Source organism: Myotis myotis, unplaced genomic scaffold, assembly GCF_014108235.1.
Source record: "Myotis myotis isolate mMyoMyo1 unplaced genomic scaffold, mMyoMyo1.p scaffold_m19_p_20, whole genome shotgun sequence".
NCBI classification, from domain to species: domain Eukaryota; kingdom Metazoa; phylum Chordata; class Mammalia; order Chiroptera; family Vespertilionidae; genus Myotis; species Myotis myotis.
The window spans coordinates 24432486-24449355 of record NW_023416325.1 but is presented as its reverse complement, the minus strand read 5'-3'; the positions used below and the strand labels follow the sequence as shown (position 1 = coordinate 24449355).

At 42.0% G+C, this 16870-nt stretch overlaps 1 protein-coding gene across 1 annotated transcript; it reads right to left on the bottom strand.

Moving 5' to 3' along the window:
- Positions 1-10997: 10997 nt before the first annotated feature.
- LOC118678548 (isopentenyl-diphosphate Delta-isomerase 1-like) lies at positions 10998-11681 on the bottom strand. The gene has a single exon (XM_036354368.1). The coding sequence runs from the start codon at positions 11679-11681 to the stop codon at positions 10998-11000; it is 684 nt and encodes a 227-aa protein (XP_036210261.1).
- Positions 11682-16870: the final 5189 nt, after the last annotated feature.

Below are 16870 nucleotides of genomic sequence, written 5' to 3'. Positions count from 1 at the left end.
TCCGTGGCATTGGGGTGAAGTGTTCTGAAGATGTCTATTAAGTCCATCTGATCTAGTGAGTCATTTAGGATTGCTGTATCTTTGCTGATTGTTTGTCTAGAGGACTTATCCAGTGCTGTCAGTGGTGTATTAAAGTCCCCTACTATGATTGTATTGTTGTCGATCTCTCCTTTGATATCTTCCAGAAGTTTTTTTTATGAATTTGGGTGCTCCTGCATTGGGTGCATATATGTTTACCAGGGTTATATCTTCTTGTTGTATTGATCCCTTTAGTATTATGAAGTGGCCTTCCTTATCTCTTGTTATGGCCTTCACTTTGAGGTCTATTTTGTCCGATATAAGTATTGCTACCCCAGCTTTCTTTTCCTTTCCATTTGCCTGAAAGCTATTTTTCCATCCTTTCACTTTCAGTCTGTGTGAGTCCCTTGTTCTGAGGTGGGTTTCTTGTAGACAGCAGATGTATGGGTCATGTTTTTTTATCCTTTCAGCCACTCGATGTCTTTTGGTTGGAGCATTTAGTCCGTTTACATTTAAAGTTATTATTGAAAGGTACTTGTTTGTAGCCATTTCTTTTTGTTTGTGGCTGTTTTCTTTCTGAGCTTTTTATTTCTTCTTTTTATACCAGTCCCTTTAGCATTCCTTGCATGGCTGGCTTGGTGGTGATAAACTCCCTTAGCCTTTTTTTGTCTGTGAAGCTTCTTATTTCCCCTTCAAGTTTGAATGATAGCCTTGTTGGATAGAGTATTCTTGGATTCAGTCCTTTGCTTTGTATCACTTTGTAAATTTCCGTCCATTCTTTTCTTGCCTTATGTGTTTCTGTTGAGAAATCATTTGACAATCTAATGGGAGATACCTTGTATGTAACTTTCCGTCTCTCTCTTGCAGCCTGTAAGATTCTCTCTTTGTCCTGAACATTTGCCATGGTAATTATGATGTGTCTTGGTGTGGGTCTTTTTGGGTTCACCTTGTTTGGGACTCTCTGGGCTTGTGTGACTTTTTTCTTCCCCACCTCAGGGAAGTTTTCTGATATTATTTCTTCTAATAGGTTTTCTAATCCTTGTTCATTCTTCTGTTGTTCTGGTACCCCTATTATTCATATGTTGTTTCGTTTCATGTTGTCCCAAAGCTCCCTTAGGCTCTCCTCCTGTCTTTTAATTTTTTTCTCCAATTGCAGTACATTTTGGGTGTGTTTTGCTTCCTTGTCTTCTAATTCACTAATTCGGTCCTCCGCTTCTCCTAGTCTACTGTTGATACTTTCAATGGAGTTTTTCATTGCAGCTATATCACTCTTCATTTCTTCTTGGGTCTTACTTAAGTTGTTGATTTTTTCATCTGTTTCTTCTAGCTTCTTCCATATGTTATCGATTTTTTCATCTGTTTCTTCTTGCTTCTTGCAGAGGTTGTCGATTTTTTCCTCCATCCGGTTTATGCACTCTAGGACCCTTATTCTGAATTCTTTTTCTGTCATGTTGCATGCCTCTGTATTACTTAGCTGCTTTTCTGGAGAGTCCTCCTTCTCTTTCCTTTGGGGGTTTCTTTGTCTACCCATGTTTGATCTCACTGACATATCTAGACATTGAGTCGTTCAGTGGTTGCTCCCTTGGTGGCAGTGACTCCTTGGTCTGTGCTTGCTCTTCGGGCGGTTGCGGTAGCAGCTGCTCTTCAGTTGGCAGCAGCTCCTCTGGTGGGTGCTGTTCACAGCTGTGGTGGCTCTTCTGGCTGGTGGGGCGAGGTTTCATGAACAGCTGCTATTCCTCAGCAGAGGGTGTGGTGCTCAGGAGGTTGCTGTTGCTTGGATCTGCTGCGTTGATTTAAAGGCACAAAATAGAACACAACAAGGCACCATGTACCAGGTACTATACACAAATATATTCATGATATTAATAACCCCAAATAAAGGTGACCACCCGAATTAAGAGAATTAGGGGATAAGGAAGAAGGAAGAGAAAAAGATAAAAGAGAAAAAAGAAAAGTAGGGACCAAAAAAAGGAGTGCAAAAATGAAATTGGGAAAAAGGAGGGGGGAAAATAAAAGTGAGAAAAGAAAAGAAAAGAAAAGAGAAAAAAAAGAGCAAAAAGAGAGAATGAAGTGGAAGAGGGGAAGAGACTTTTTATATGAGGAGAATACTCCTATAGAACAGCCACTAATCCCAACAAATTCCAGCAACAGCTCCCTGGAGATGAATGCAAACTAGAAACAACCAATAATATAATGATGAAAATAGAATGGAGAACACTAATCCCAAAATAAAATAAAGAGAAAATAAAATGGCACTTTAAAAAATGGTAAAATGGTAGCAGTAATAATACTGGTTAAAAATAAGAAGGTAGTAATTAAAAGGGTAAAATCAGGTGATGGAAAAAGAAGGGGAAAAAAAGAAAGAAAAAAAAGAAGAAAAAGAAAAAAAAAGAAAAAAAATTGGTTTCTTAGTTAAAAGGTGAAAAAAGAAAAAAAAATTGCTGTAGTGAAGGTCCTTCGGTTCTTCTATTCTTCAGTGTGGCTCGCCTTAGACCTGCCAGGTATTCAGGAGAGTGTTGAATTTCCCTGTGATACACTGTTCCTCTGTGTTGTAAACCACAGTCCTTATTTTAAAGCAGGCCGCATTTGTTTCCCAGACTGCCTTATTTTGTGTTTAGCAAAGAGTCAGTTTGTGAGTCAGCCTCTGGGTGGCAGTGTTCTGGGGTTGGCCTCTGAGGCTATAGGGCCTCTCTGTCCAGTGGAAGTTCACTGCCCAGAGCTGGCTGGGTAATAGTTAGTTACCGGCGCTGTGTTGTTGCTGGGATTGAAAATCCCTCTATAGGCCAGACCCTGTTAACTCCCAGGGACTGATCAGGTTATTTTAATCCTTGATCTCCTACAGGGTGGAATCTGGGTTTGGCTGTGCTCCTTGCCTGGGGGCTGGGGGGAGGAGTCTCACTCTCCGGAGAGAATGGCTGCCCCAGTCCTGGGCTCAGGGGTGTCCCAGCACTCAATTCGCTGCCAACTCTCCCGCCCCCCCCCTCTCCTCAGTCTCTCCCCAGATTCCACTCCCCCGCACACTCTCCCTCTCTTCAGCACAGGTGAGTGTCTGTATTCGAAATGTCCCATGAACAGGATTCAGTGAAAACAAACAAACAAACGCCGGCCACGGAAACAGGGAAGGCTTGGTTTCTGTAAGCTTCTTCTCTTACCAGGACTGCATGGTCTGGTCAGCTCTTCAGGCTGCCCCCTTTAGGCTCAGTCCTCCGTGATCACAGAACCCAGCTCTCAATTCCCCCCGGCGGCGCCAGGAATCCCGCAGTTCTCCTTTCCCCAGTCAGGGGCTGTGCCTGTCCCAAGGGACGCGGCTGTCTGCCACCTTAAAATATTTATAAAAAATATTGCAGTGTATACTTTCTTCTGAGACTGAAGTAAAATAGATGGTGAATAAGTGAATTCATTAATGGATAAATGAATTAGATGCACAACTTTATTTTTTAATTGTTATAAAATTGAACATATTAACCATTTCTTTTTCTTTTTTTGTTAATCCTCACCTGAGGATATTTTCTTATTGATTTTTAGAGAGAGTGGAAGGGAGGGGGAGAGACAGAGAGAGATAAACATCGATGTGAGAGAGACACATCAATTGGTTGCCTCCCACACATACCCCAACTGGAGCCCGGGATGGAACCTGCAACAGAGGTACGTGCCCTTGACCAGAATCGAACCTGGGACCCTTCAGTCCACGGGCCGACACTCTATTCACTGAACCAACCTGGCCAGGGCCATTTTAACCATTTTTAATTGCACAAATCAGTAGCATTAAGTACATTCACAATGTTGTGTCATTACCAGTGTCTATTTCCAGAACTTTTCATCATTCCTGCAAGTCTGAAGAAGTTTTTAAAATACATCTTCCAGTGTTCAAAAGCTTTATTTCTTAAAATACAGTTTGTAAGTGGTCGCTGTGTCCTTGTATAAGTGCCTTTACCCATGTCCTTCACTGATGCTGATTTCAGAAGCTGCTGCCCAGACAGACTTACCATATCCTGGCCGTATCAGTGGGCTGTCCTCTGAAGAGTGTTGACACCTGAAAGCCCAACAACTGCAGCGGGTGGGTCATCTCAGATCTGGGGCGCATGCTGCTTTGTGCTCTGCCCGTTCCCTGTGTTTCCTGCTGGCGGCTCTAGCGCCCTGGTCCTGGCCCTGGCCTCCTGCTGATGGCTCCAGCACCCTGACCCTGGCCTCCTGCTGACGGCTCCAGTGCCTGTCCCTGGCCTCCTGCTGACGGCTCCAGCGCCCTGGCCCTGGCCTCCTGCTGACGGCTCCAGCGCCCTGGCCCTGGCCCTGGCCTCCTGCTGACAGCTCCAGCGCCCTGACCCTGGCCTCCTGCTGACGGCTCCAGTGCCCTGGCCCTGGCTGGGAGGGCATCCGGAGGCTCAGGCCACTGTTCACATTCACAGCACCTCCCTCCCCGTAGCAGCGATTGGTCCAAAGGTTGGGCGTACGATCCAAACCACGTTCAGAATGTTTATCTCGGGCTTTCTCAAATTTCAGTTAGGAGAAAAGGGCCTTTATTTTCCTCTTTGGTTTGGAGCAGCTGTGATATAAACGTGGAATAGTCAGCAGCAGGCACTCCACAGTGTGAGGTAGGATGTTTGGGAGAGTAAATGGGATATTCAGAGAAAAACAGACGCGAGATAAGGAGAGACACCCCTGAGGACATTCGATTCTTGGTTTAGATTGTCCCTAAGGCCACATCCACACCTCCCTTTCTGTGTTGGATTCTTAATCTCCCTCTTTTGCTTAAATTGTTTTGAGTTGTGTTTCTGTTCCTGGTAATTAAGAGTCCTGACCAATACTGCTGGACTTATAATTGTAGCCAAAGTGCATACTTGATCAGCAGTATAGATGCCAGCCAGTGTTGCTGCACTGCGGCTCTATGGGGTAACCACAAAGAGACAGGACATAGTGTTTCCCAGAACCATCCATTCACAGTCCAATCCTCTGTCCATCTACACTTCAGACCCATGGATATTATATGCACTCGAATATAAAACAAGACTTCACATTGTATAAACTTTTCTGTCTTGTGAAATTCTACTCAGTGTCCAAAGCAGTTCGCGTACACTTTCAGGGAACAGAAAGCACTCTATCCATTTCAAGCTGCAAGGAAGTGGGTTCACACACAATTATTGGATGTGCTGGAGACAGGGCGGAGGCTGGGCCTCCGGAATGAGTCTTATAAATGCTGGGAATGGGTCTGCCAGGGATGCTTCCACTTGGCCACAACCGTCAAGGAGAGAAACCGGCAGCTACCTCTGGACTTCCAGGCAGGAATCAGGACCACCTTGGTGTCTTCACAACTGAGCAAATTGCCCCCAAAGCTGGTGAGTTGGAAACTTCTTTCTGCTACAGAAAATCCCAAAGTCTCCACAACTGTGCTTGCCAGTGGCTGCTGCAGAATCCAGGGAAAATGGGCATCACTGGTGTTTACCTTCGAAATCTTGTGGATGTATCTAAATATATACCATATTGCCCTAGCTGGTTTGGCTCAGTGAATTGAAGGGTCCTGGGTTCGATTCTGGTCAAGGCCACATGCCCGTGTGGTGGGCTCGATCCCCAGCAGAGGGTGTGCAGGAGGCAGCTGGTCAATGATTCTCTCTCATCATTGATGTTTCTATCTCTCTCTCCCTCTCCCTTCCTCTCTGAAATAAAAAGTATAATAATAAATAAATAATACCATGTTAATTAGGTGAAAGAAACAGTGTTAATCAATATATATATTGATTGATTGATTTCAGAGAGGACAGGAGAGGGAGAGAGAGATAGAAACATCAATGATGAGAGAGAATCGTTGACCCGCTGCCTTCTGCATGCCCCCTACTGGGGATCGAGCCCGCAAGCCAGGCATGTGCCTTTGACTGCAATCGAACCCGGGCCCCTTCAGTTCACAGGCTGATGTTCTATCCACTGAGCCAAACTGGCTAGAGCACGAAACATTACTTAGAACAGAGATGGGGGATAAGATTGGTCTCTGTGCCGGCTGAACCTCACCTTTGCGTTTAGTCTTGGGTAGCCCACGTCAAGAGGGAAAGAATGTCCCTCAGGATGGGGACATATGAAGAAGAGACTAAACTGTGTGACCTGAGGACTAACGGGAGGGTCTGGGGTGCACAGCTGGGGGAGAGACCCAGGACAGCTCTGCCAGCTTTTGCCAGATTTTGAAAGCTAGTTCTTGGTGGTCCTTAGGGTAGTGTGGAAGCTACAGGAGATGGATTTTAATGGGCACTAGGAAGAAGCTCCTACTAGTCAGAGTTATGGAAATATGAGAGGCCCGATGCACGAAATTCATGCAAGAGTAGGCCTTTCTTCCCCCAATGCCGGCACTGAATTCCCTCCAGCACCCAGGACCCGGGCTTCCCTCGCAGCCCCAGCTTCGTCTGGAAGGTCGTCTGGAAGGACATCTGGTCTAATTTGCATATTACCCTTTTATTATATAGGATTGGGCTGCTGTGAAGGTCTCCATTGCTAGAAGTACCCCATTATTATTTACAGCACCAGGTGATAGGGGTGTTGTAAAGATATTGTATTTTTAGATATTAGGGACTTGGATATGTATTCATTTCAGGGTTGGCTAATTGTGGCAAAGCACACCACCTTTCTCAGCCCACCTGGGTGACTGTCTACATTAATGCTGGACTTAGGAAGAAAAGAGTAGAAGAAACTTGAACACAGTGTGTCTTTCAGGGTCAAAAACAAGATCTTCCGTGGGTGACCATGCAGAAGCCAGGAGACAGGCAGACCCTGTGGCACTAACCCCTCGGGGTGGAGAGGACTAAGAAACACCACAACCCCCCCCCCCGCCCCCCCAATTTTAGGAATATGCCTGATGGGAGGGTTGGGTGGACTTGGGATTTGACTGAGCGCTGAAGTGGGTTTGGTTTAAAAAGCAAGTTACTGTGCATCGAGCACGTTGTATGTGCAGCATAACGTTTGATTCTCACAGCATCATGGGGAGCGCTTCCTGGCTCTCACGCAAGGAGAGAGAGGCTGCCACGGGCTGCATAGCTTGGCCCCGGCAGCATGGTTCCCAAGGGCAGAGCCGGGACGGACCCCGAGCTCAGGCACATGCACAGCATCACACCACAGGGCCACGAGAGAGGACAGAAACACAGCTGGTCGTGGGTCCTGGTCTGCACTGCAGGGGGCGGGAGGAGGAAGACAAACATCATTTTTTGGGCAATGAACCACCCATTTTTTCCCATAGTTGGGATAAGACAGTAAAACCTACAGAGCCATGGAAGGCTGTTTTGGAGACATCTCTAACGACTGATTTGAGCACCATTCATTCTACACACACGAAATAAAAATAAAAGTAAATGGCCCTCAGTGGATAGAGTGTCAGCCTGCGGCCTGTGGACTGAAGGGCCCTGGGTTTGATTCAGGTCAAGGCCACATGCCTGGGTTGCAGGCTTGATCCCCAGTAGGGGGCATGCAGGAGGCAGCCGGTCAATGACTCTCTCATTATTGATGTTTCTATCTCTCCCTCTCCCTTCCTCTCTGAAATAAATAAAAATATATTGGAAAAAAAGTAAATGCCTCAAAAGGTTTACATGGAGATATTCATTGAGATATGTATTAAAGGTGCTTGCCTAGAAGGTGGTCGCTAAATAAAAGGGAGTTGACTGGATTCCCAAACCCGGAGTTGTTTTACTTTTAAGGACATGTTCTTAGTCTTAGACCACGTAGTCAGAAGAACAACAGAAGGAAAGCCTTCGTTAATTCTGGGGAGCACTGTCTTAAAAAAAGGAAGAGGAATCCCACATGTGGATTGTCATTGGGGTGTATCTGTGGTTATAGCCCAACAGGCACAGGCAGGCAGGAGTTCAGCTTGGATGGACTGGATCCAGTCTCTGTCGAGTTAAAACCCTTGGGTGTGAGGCCCAGTGATATACAAGGTGGGCAAAAGGAGGTTTTCAGCTGTAATACCAATAAATAATACAATAATAATAGGTACTAAGACAAGAATAGACTGTTTTGTGCACCTCTTACTGTAAGCCTACATTTTCCAGGCTCGGTACTGCTCCGCAGTCGCTGTCGGAGTTGGCAGCTGCTCGTGTGACATGGTCAGAAAAGCACCGAGAGGCCTCTGGCCTCAAACCTTCCCTTTTTCAATCAGATATAGAATTGAAATTCCATTCCTGGAACTTGATTGTCTGGTGGAGGCAGTGCTCTCAAACTTTGCAACAGAATTGCCTGCAGATCCCAGCTTCACCTCTCACCCATGAATGCCCCTGGGATGTGGGGCCAGGCTCTCTAGGGCTGGGGTCAGGAAACGGATTTTAACTGAATAAGTGTAATGCACAACCAAGCTTGAGAAAAGCTAGATCGATGCACTGTTGGCTAGAGAAATCCCCTATGAATTCCAAGTTCTGTCTCAGGACAGTGGCTCTGGTTCTCAAGTTGTAACTTCTATCTCCGTATTCTACTAACACTCTTCTTGTCAGTATCATTAGTGAACTCTTTGATGTCGACTCCAGTGGATTTGTTTGGTGCTCATTTATTATGGTGCTGTTTGTTTTTCCTCCTCTCTCTGTTTAAATATATATATATATATATATATATATATATATATATATATATATATACACACATATTCTATATAACAAAGAGGTAATATGCATATTAACCATCATATTAGCCTCATAAGATGGCTGCCTATGACCAGGCTGGCAGGGGGGTTAGTGAGGGATGACCAAACGACTGAACAGCAGGCTGCATGAGGCGACCAGGCCGGTGGGGGAGGGGGGGGTCCATGAGGGGCAACGAGGCCAGCAGGGGGGGCAGTTAGGGGCGATCAGGCAGGCAGGCAGGTGAGTGATTAGGAGCCAGCGGTCCAGGATTATGAGAGGAATGTCCGACTGCTGGTTTAGACCCGATCTTGGGCCATCCCCGGCAGTTGGACATCCCCTGAGGTGTCCCGGATTGGAGAGAATGCAGGCTGGCCTGAGGGGATCCCCCCCCCCCATGCACAATTTCGTGCACCGGGCCCCTAATATATATATATTAGAGAGGAAGGGAAAGGGTGAGAGATAGAAACATCAAAGATGAGAGAGAATCATTGATTGGCGGCCTCCTGCATGCTTCTACTGGGATCAAGCCCACGACCCGGGCATGTGCCCTGACCAGAATCAAACCCGGGCCTCTTCGGGTCTTATTCTGTTGGTCAATTCATTTTGTTCATTAGATTACACAAATAAGTGAGATCATGTGATACTTGTCTTTCTCTGACTGGCTTATTTCACTCAGCATCATGCTCTCCGGGCCCCTCCATGCTGTCCCAGAGGATAGGAGGCACCTCTTTTTACAGCTGCCTAGTGTTCCCTGGTGTAAATGCCCCACAGCGTTTTTATCCAATTTAAACAGCACTTGGGCTGTTTCCAGATCTTAGCTATTGGAAGTTGTGCTGCTATGAACATAGGGGTGCATATATCCTTTCTGATTGGTGTTTCAGGGTTTTCAGGATATATTCCTAGAAGTGGGATCACTGGGTCAAATGGCAATTCCATGTTTACTTTTCTGAGGACGCTCCATACTGTTTCCCACAGAGGCTGCACCAGTCTGCATTCGCACCAGCAGTGCACGAGGGTTCCCTTTTCTTTACATCCTCGCCAGCACTTGTTGTTTGTTGATTTGTTGATGGTAGCCATTCTGACAAGAGTTAGATGACATTTCAGGGTGGTTTCAATTTGCATTTCTCTAATGATTAGTGACTGAGCATTTTTTCATGTGTCTCTTGGCCATTTGTATGTCCTCTTTGGAGAAATGTCTAATCAGGTCTTCTGCCCATTTATTATTATTATTGTTATTATTTATTTTTTTAAACGTAATTTTTAATTGTTTTTACTTTTCAGTAAAATTAAAACTTGTGACAAATCTTCCCTGAAATTATGAATTAACTGCTCAGAGTTAACAAGAAATGGATTCTTCCATTAAATTTATAAAATATTTAGCTTGTAAGAAACAAATTTTTCTTTTTAATTATTATTAAATAGCATTCAAGGATAATAAAGCTATCTTGAGATTTCAAACTGAGAAATCTATGCAAGTTTTAAAAAGTGCATCAATCAAGGTACAGTTTAAATATTAATATGCACATATTCCAGATCCTAATTCCATTTAACATGAATATTAACCTTTCTGTTCAATTCCCTCTGCTCCCCCAATATGGTATGACTTTGTAGAGCAGTGGTTCTCATGGGAGCACCTTTGCCCTCCAGCACACATTTGGCATCAGTAATCACTGTGACTGTGATGGGGCGGTGGGTACCAATGGCAAATAGTGGGTAGAACTCAAGGATGCTGCTAAATGTCCTTGAATGCACAGGATGAACCCCACAACAAAGAATTACCCAGCCCAAATGTTAACAGAACCAGCAGTAAGAACCCCTGTGGTAGAGTAGGACCCAATTTCCATTTTACAAGTAGCCTGTCTGTCCCCTGTAATCCTGAGAACACAGACTTTGATAGAAATCAGGACACACACCATTTAGTTACCTTTGACCTGCTCCCCTAATTTAATATCTTAACATGGAACATTAATCTGAGCTGTTTGGAAGCAGCTAAGCAAACAATTTCTGTTGCATATTTTTCTGGACGATGACAACACCTTAATGACATGTAAAACACCTGGCAAATAAAGTGCTCTGCAGGTTCTGAAAATGCCCGACACATCGCAAATAAAGAGCTTCACTTATTTGTTCAAATTTGTCAGGACTGTTTAGACAGGCTAAGTTTAGTTGATTTGCTTTTTAAAAATAATCTTTCATAAATGCCCTTTACAAATAAGAGTGCATATATGTGGGGTGTGTGATACAAGTAAGAATTGTCAGCATCTTTTCCACATAATTTCAGGCTGTAAAGTACCAATGTATCTAATGAGAATTCTAATGGGGAACCCAATTTTTAAAAAATCATTTTAAGTTTACTAGTAGAGACATTTTTAGTACTTTACTAATTATTCATCTCCAGATTCACATTCTGTGTATTTTCTCTTGGTCAACAAACTGATTCAAATTATTTAAGTTATCCCACCATGTAAAGAGAAAAGCCTCTGCAATACATTGAAACCATGGAGTTATCTTAATTTCGCCGCTGGCTGCCTTTTTCAGCATTTTTTTCACCTCTTCCTTTGACACATAGCAATAGCTTTTAATCTCATTGGGGTCTGTATCCAAAGTCACGTTATTTCTCACAAACAAAATGTAATCAACTTCATGTTCTCCCCAGATACTATCAGACTGAGCCTTGTAGTGAATTCTCGTCAGGTAATTAATTTCTTCTGGAGGAACGTGTTCCATGGGAATTCCCAATTCAGCCTTTAAATGCCTCTGTGCTGCTTGCCTTACTCCAACTGCATCATTCTCTTCAAGCTCTCCTGGGTTACTTAAGAGATGACTACAACAAGTATTGGGAAAACAACCTGGAAAGGTAATTTTAGCATCTGATCTCTGCTGTAGCAGGAGCTTATTGTCAGTGTTGAATAAGAAGACACTAAAAGCTCGATGCAATAAGCCTTTCTCAAAGTTTTCATTCAGATGACAATTCTTTTTGGTCTCAGCCCCAATTTTATTGTCATTTTCATCAATAAGAATACGCATCTCTGCCAGGAGCTGAACCTGTTGCTCATCAAGATGGTCAGTGCTTATTTCAGGCATCGTGACAGAATGTTCAACCTGTCCTAGAATCCTGAGGTGCCGACAGTCCGCGGGCTGTCGCTCTTCTGCCCATTTTTTAATTGGATTGTTTGTCTTCCTTTTGTTGAGTTGTATGAGTTCCTTATATATTTTGTAAATTAACCCCTTATCAGATGTATCATGGCAAATATGTTCTCCCATGCAGTGGGCTCTCTTGTCATTTTGATGGTGGTTTCTTTGCTGGGCAGGAGATTTTCATTTTGATGTAGTCCCATTTGTTTATCTTCCCTTTTTCTCTCTTGCCCTAGGAAATGTATCAGCAAAAATTCTGCTATGAGAGATGTCTGAGATTTTGCTGCCTATGTTTTCTTCCAAGATTTTTATGGTTTCATGTCTTACATTTAAGTCTTTTATCCATTTTGAGTTTATTCTTGTGTAAGGTGTAAGTAGGTAGTCTAGTTTTATGTTTTTTCACATGTCTGTCCAGTTTTCCCAAAACGATTTGTTGAAAAGACTTTACTGCATTGTATGCTCTTTACTCCATTGTATGCTCTTGTCTCCTACGTCAAATATTAATTGACTGTAATGGTGTGAGTCAATTTCTGGGGTCCCTGTTCTGATCCATTGGTCAATAGGCCTGTTCTTGTGCCAGTACCAGGCTGTTTTGGTTATAATGACTTTGTAGTAAAGTTTGGTATCCAGTATTGTGATCCCTCAAGCTTTGTTCTTCTTTATCAAGATTGCTGCAGCTATATGGGGCCTTTTATGGTTCCATATAAATTTTTGGAGTATTTGTTCTAGTTCTGTTAAGTATGCACTTGGTATTTTAATAGGATTGCATTGAATCTATAGATTGCTTTGGGTAATATAGACATTTTAAAGATGTTAATTCTTCCAATCAATAAACATTGTATAGGTTTCCATTTGTTTGGATCATCCTCTACTTATTTTTTCAATCTTCTATAGTTTTTCAAGTACAGGTCTTTTGCTCCTTGGTTAATTTTATTCCTAGGTATCTTATCTTTTCTTTCTTTCTTTCTTTTTGTGCAGTGGTAAATGGCATTGTTTTTTTAGTTTCTCTATCTGAGAGTTCATTATTGGTGCATAAAAAGGCAATTGATTTCTGGATATTGATTTTGTATCCTGCTACCTTGCCGAATTTATTTATTAAGTCTAGTAGTTTCCTGATGGAGTCTTTTATTTTGTTTATGTGATGTATCACAGTGATTGATTTGTGAATATTGTACCAGCCTTGCATACTTGAAATAAATCTCACTTCATCATGGTATATGATCTTTTTAATATATTCCTGGATCTGATTTGCTAATATTTCGTTGAGCATTTTAGCTTCTATGTTCATCAATGATACTGGTCTGTAATTCTCTTTCTTTGTAGTGTCTTTATCTGGTTTTGGAATTAGGATAATGCTGGCCTCATAAAAAGAGTTTGAAAATGTTCCTTCCTCTTGGATTTTTTGGAATAGTTTGAGGAGTATAAGTATTAGTTCTACTTCGAGTACTTGGTAAAATTCTTTTGTAAATCCATCCAGTCCAGAACTTTTGTTTGTTAGAAGTTTTAAAATTACTGCTTCAATTTCCTCAGCTGTTATTGGCCTATTTAGGTTTTCTGATTCTTCCTGATTGAGTTTTGGAAGATTGTTTGTTTCTAGGAATTTATCCATTTTGCCCAGGTTGTCCAGTTTGTTGGCATATAGTTATTCACAATATTTGCTTACAGTCTTTAGTATTTTTGTGGTGTCTGTTGTTATATTGCCTCTTTCATTTATGATTTAATTTATTTGAATTCTCTCTCTTTGTTTCTTGATGAGTCTGCTAGGGGTTCATCAATCTTGTTTAACTTTTCAAAGAACCAGCTCTTGGATTCATTGATTTTTTTGTACTCTGTGTCATTTATTTCTGTTCTGACCTTTATTATTTCCTTCCTTCTACTTCCTCTGGGCTTTTCTTGCTGTTCTCTTTCTAATTAATTTAGTTGTAGGTTAGATTGTTTATTTTAGCCTTTTCTTGTTTCTTTAGATATGCTTGTAATGCTATGAAATTTCCTTTCAAGACTGGTTTTGCTGTGTCCCATAGGTTTTGGGTGGTTTTGTGTTCATTTTCATTTGTTTCCAGGAAGTTTTTAATTTCTTGCTTGATCTCATTGGTAATCCATTCATCGTTAATAACATGCTATTTAGTGTCCATGTGTTTGAGTGTTTTGTAATTCTTTTTTTTGTAGTTGATTTCCAACTTCATGCCATTTTGTGCCTTAATATGTGGTCTATCTTTGAGAATATTCCATGTGCCCTTGAGAAGAATGCATATTCTTTTGCTTTGGGGTGAACTGTTTTGTAAATATCAGTTAGGTCCATTTAACCTAGTGTGTCATTTAAAGCCTCTGTTTCCCTTATTGATTTTTTTTTGTCTGGAAGAGCTGTCCAGTGATGTCAGTGGGGTGTTACAGTCCCTTACTATGACTGTACTGCTGTCAATCTCTCCTTTGAAGTCCATCAAGAGTTCTTTTCATGTATCTGGGTGCTCCTATATTGGGTGCATATATGTTTACAAGGGTTACATTTTCTTGTTGAATCATCATTCTCTTTAGTATGATGTGGTGGCTTGTCTCTTGTTATGGCCTTTATTTTGATGTCTATTTTGTTTGATATGAGTATTGCTACCTCAGCTTTTTTTTGTTTCCATTTGCTCTGAATATTTTTTCCATCTCTTCACTCTCAGTCTATATGTAGCTTTTGTCTTGAGGTGGGTCTCTTGTAGACAGCATATATATGGGCCATGTTTTCTTATCCATTCAGTCACCCTATGTCTTTTGCCTGGAGCATTTAATCCATTTATATTTAATGTTATTATTGATAGGTATTTATTTATTGCATTTTTTATTTTATTTATGCTTATGATCTTCTCTCTCTCCTTTTCTTCTTAAAGCTATTGCTTTAACCTTTCTTGCATTGCTGGTTTGGTGGTAATGTATTTCTTTAACCTTTTCTTTTTGGTCTGGAAAGCTTTATATTTCATCTTTGGTTTTAAATGATAGCCTGCTAGATACAGTGGGCTTGGATTTAGGCCCTTGCTTTTTATTACTTTGAATATTTCATGCCATTCCCTTCTGGCATGAAGTGTTTCTATTGAGAAGTCAGCTGAAATTCTAATGGGAATCCTTTGTAGGTGATCTTTTATCTTTCTCTTGCTGCCTTTAAGATTCTTCCTTTGTCTTTAATGTTTGCCATATTTAATTATGATGTGTCTAGGTATGGGTCCCTTTGAGCTCACCCTGATTGGGACTCTCTGTGCCTCCTGAAATTGTATGGTATTTTCCTTCATTAGGTTGGGGAAGTTTTCTGTCATTATTTCTTTAAACAGGTTCTCTGTTCCTTGGTCACATTCTTCCCCCTTTTGTATTCCTATAATGTGGATATTGTTATGCTTCATCTTGTCCCAGAGCTCCCTTAAGTTATCTTCCTGCTTTTTAATTCTTTTTTTATTTGCTGCTCTAATTGTGTATTTATATCTATCTTGTCTTCCAACTCGCTGATTTGATTCCCTACTTTTAATTTCTTCTAGTGTGTTCTTGATGTCAGATATGTTATTCTTCATTTCTATTTGGTCTTGTTCATGATGTCTATTTCATTTTCAATGTTGCTATAGTTCCCACTGAGTTTCTTATAATTTGCACTAAGCTCCTTATGCACCTTTAAAACCATTACTTTGTAATCTGTGTCTGATAGGTTGCTTGCCTCCATTTCATTGAATTCTTCTTCTGGAGATTCCTTTTTATTCTTTCATTTTGGGGTTGTTTTTTGTTCTCCCCATTTTAGCTGTAACTTTGTATTTGTTTCTGTGTTTAGATAGATTTTTATGCCTCCCAGTCTTTGTGGGGTGGTGTTATGTAGAAGGTATCTTGAGGGGTCCAGTGGTGCAGTCTCTTTGATCTCCTGAGCTGTCTGCTCTAGGAATGCCCCTTGGGTGTGTTATTTGGGCTCCCCTGTTGTAATTGGAACTTGGTTGTTGATGTTCTGTTCATGGGAGGGATCTTCCCTCCAACTTTCTGCCAGTGAAGCTCAACCCCAATGTTGTCATGCCAGTTGTTGTATAGGTCCTAACAGAACAGAACAAGATACAACAGGGCCAAACCAAAACACCATGAAAATCAAGATACTCAATGCAACAACAGGAAAGACTAAGAAGGAAAAAGAAGAAAAAGCAAAGCAAAGAAAGAAATAAAAAGAATACTAAAAGACACATGACCAAAAACTTAGAGGAGTTATAAATAAAAAGGGAGAAAGAAGAAGAAGAAGAAAATGGCTATATGGAAGCAAAACAAACTAGTATAGGAGGAAAAAAGGAAAGGAAACTGAAAATAAATGAAATAATAATAATGAATTTAAAATGTAGAAATAATGGATATATTAAGATATGGATAGGAAAAGTAAAATTGGAAAAAAGAGGAAAACCAAATAAAATAAGAAGAGACAAAAGGAGAATAAAATAGAAGGAAAGAGAAATTAGAGAAATGCAAGAAAAAAGTGAAGAAAGAAAAAAAGGAGAATAAACAAACAAACAACAGTAAAATAAAACCAAGAAAAAGTTATACACACACACAGACCACAAAACAAAAGCACACACACTCACACACTCAAAAACCTTTGGGTCCGTTATTTGTGGAGTTCGATGGATTTTGCTCTGATGTGTTGAATCTGGTCTCTTGGTGCGTCTATTCTGGGCCTCCTGGGAGCTTCTCTGGTGCAGGTCAGTGTGAGTCACTGTCCCTTTCTGGCCCTGGGCAGCCTGATTGAGGTCGGAGGAGTTGAAGCCCCTAGTAGTCCAGTAAGGGGGGTTGGGGGAGTAATTTGCTAGAAGACTGGGTCTACCTCGAGTCTCGCACCTTGATTGTCCATGCTCTGATTGGTTCTCCCTTCCTTCATGGAGCTGGGCTCTGCAGAGGTATCCTGGCCTTGGCCAGGATGGCTCGGTCAGACTTGTGTTGGGGGTGATGCCAGTAGTTTGTAGGTGGGGGAGGGCAGGCCCTTCCTCTCCTTCCAATGCCTCAGCTCTGACTGGTTTGTTGGCACCTCCTCTCTGCCACCTTCAGGGGCACAGATTTCCTGCCCCAGGCTGCTCCCTTGCCTCCGGTCACTGCAGGTCAGGTCAGCGTTTTGTCTGGGAGAAAGAGGGCTCCTCACCTGTGTTCCAGGT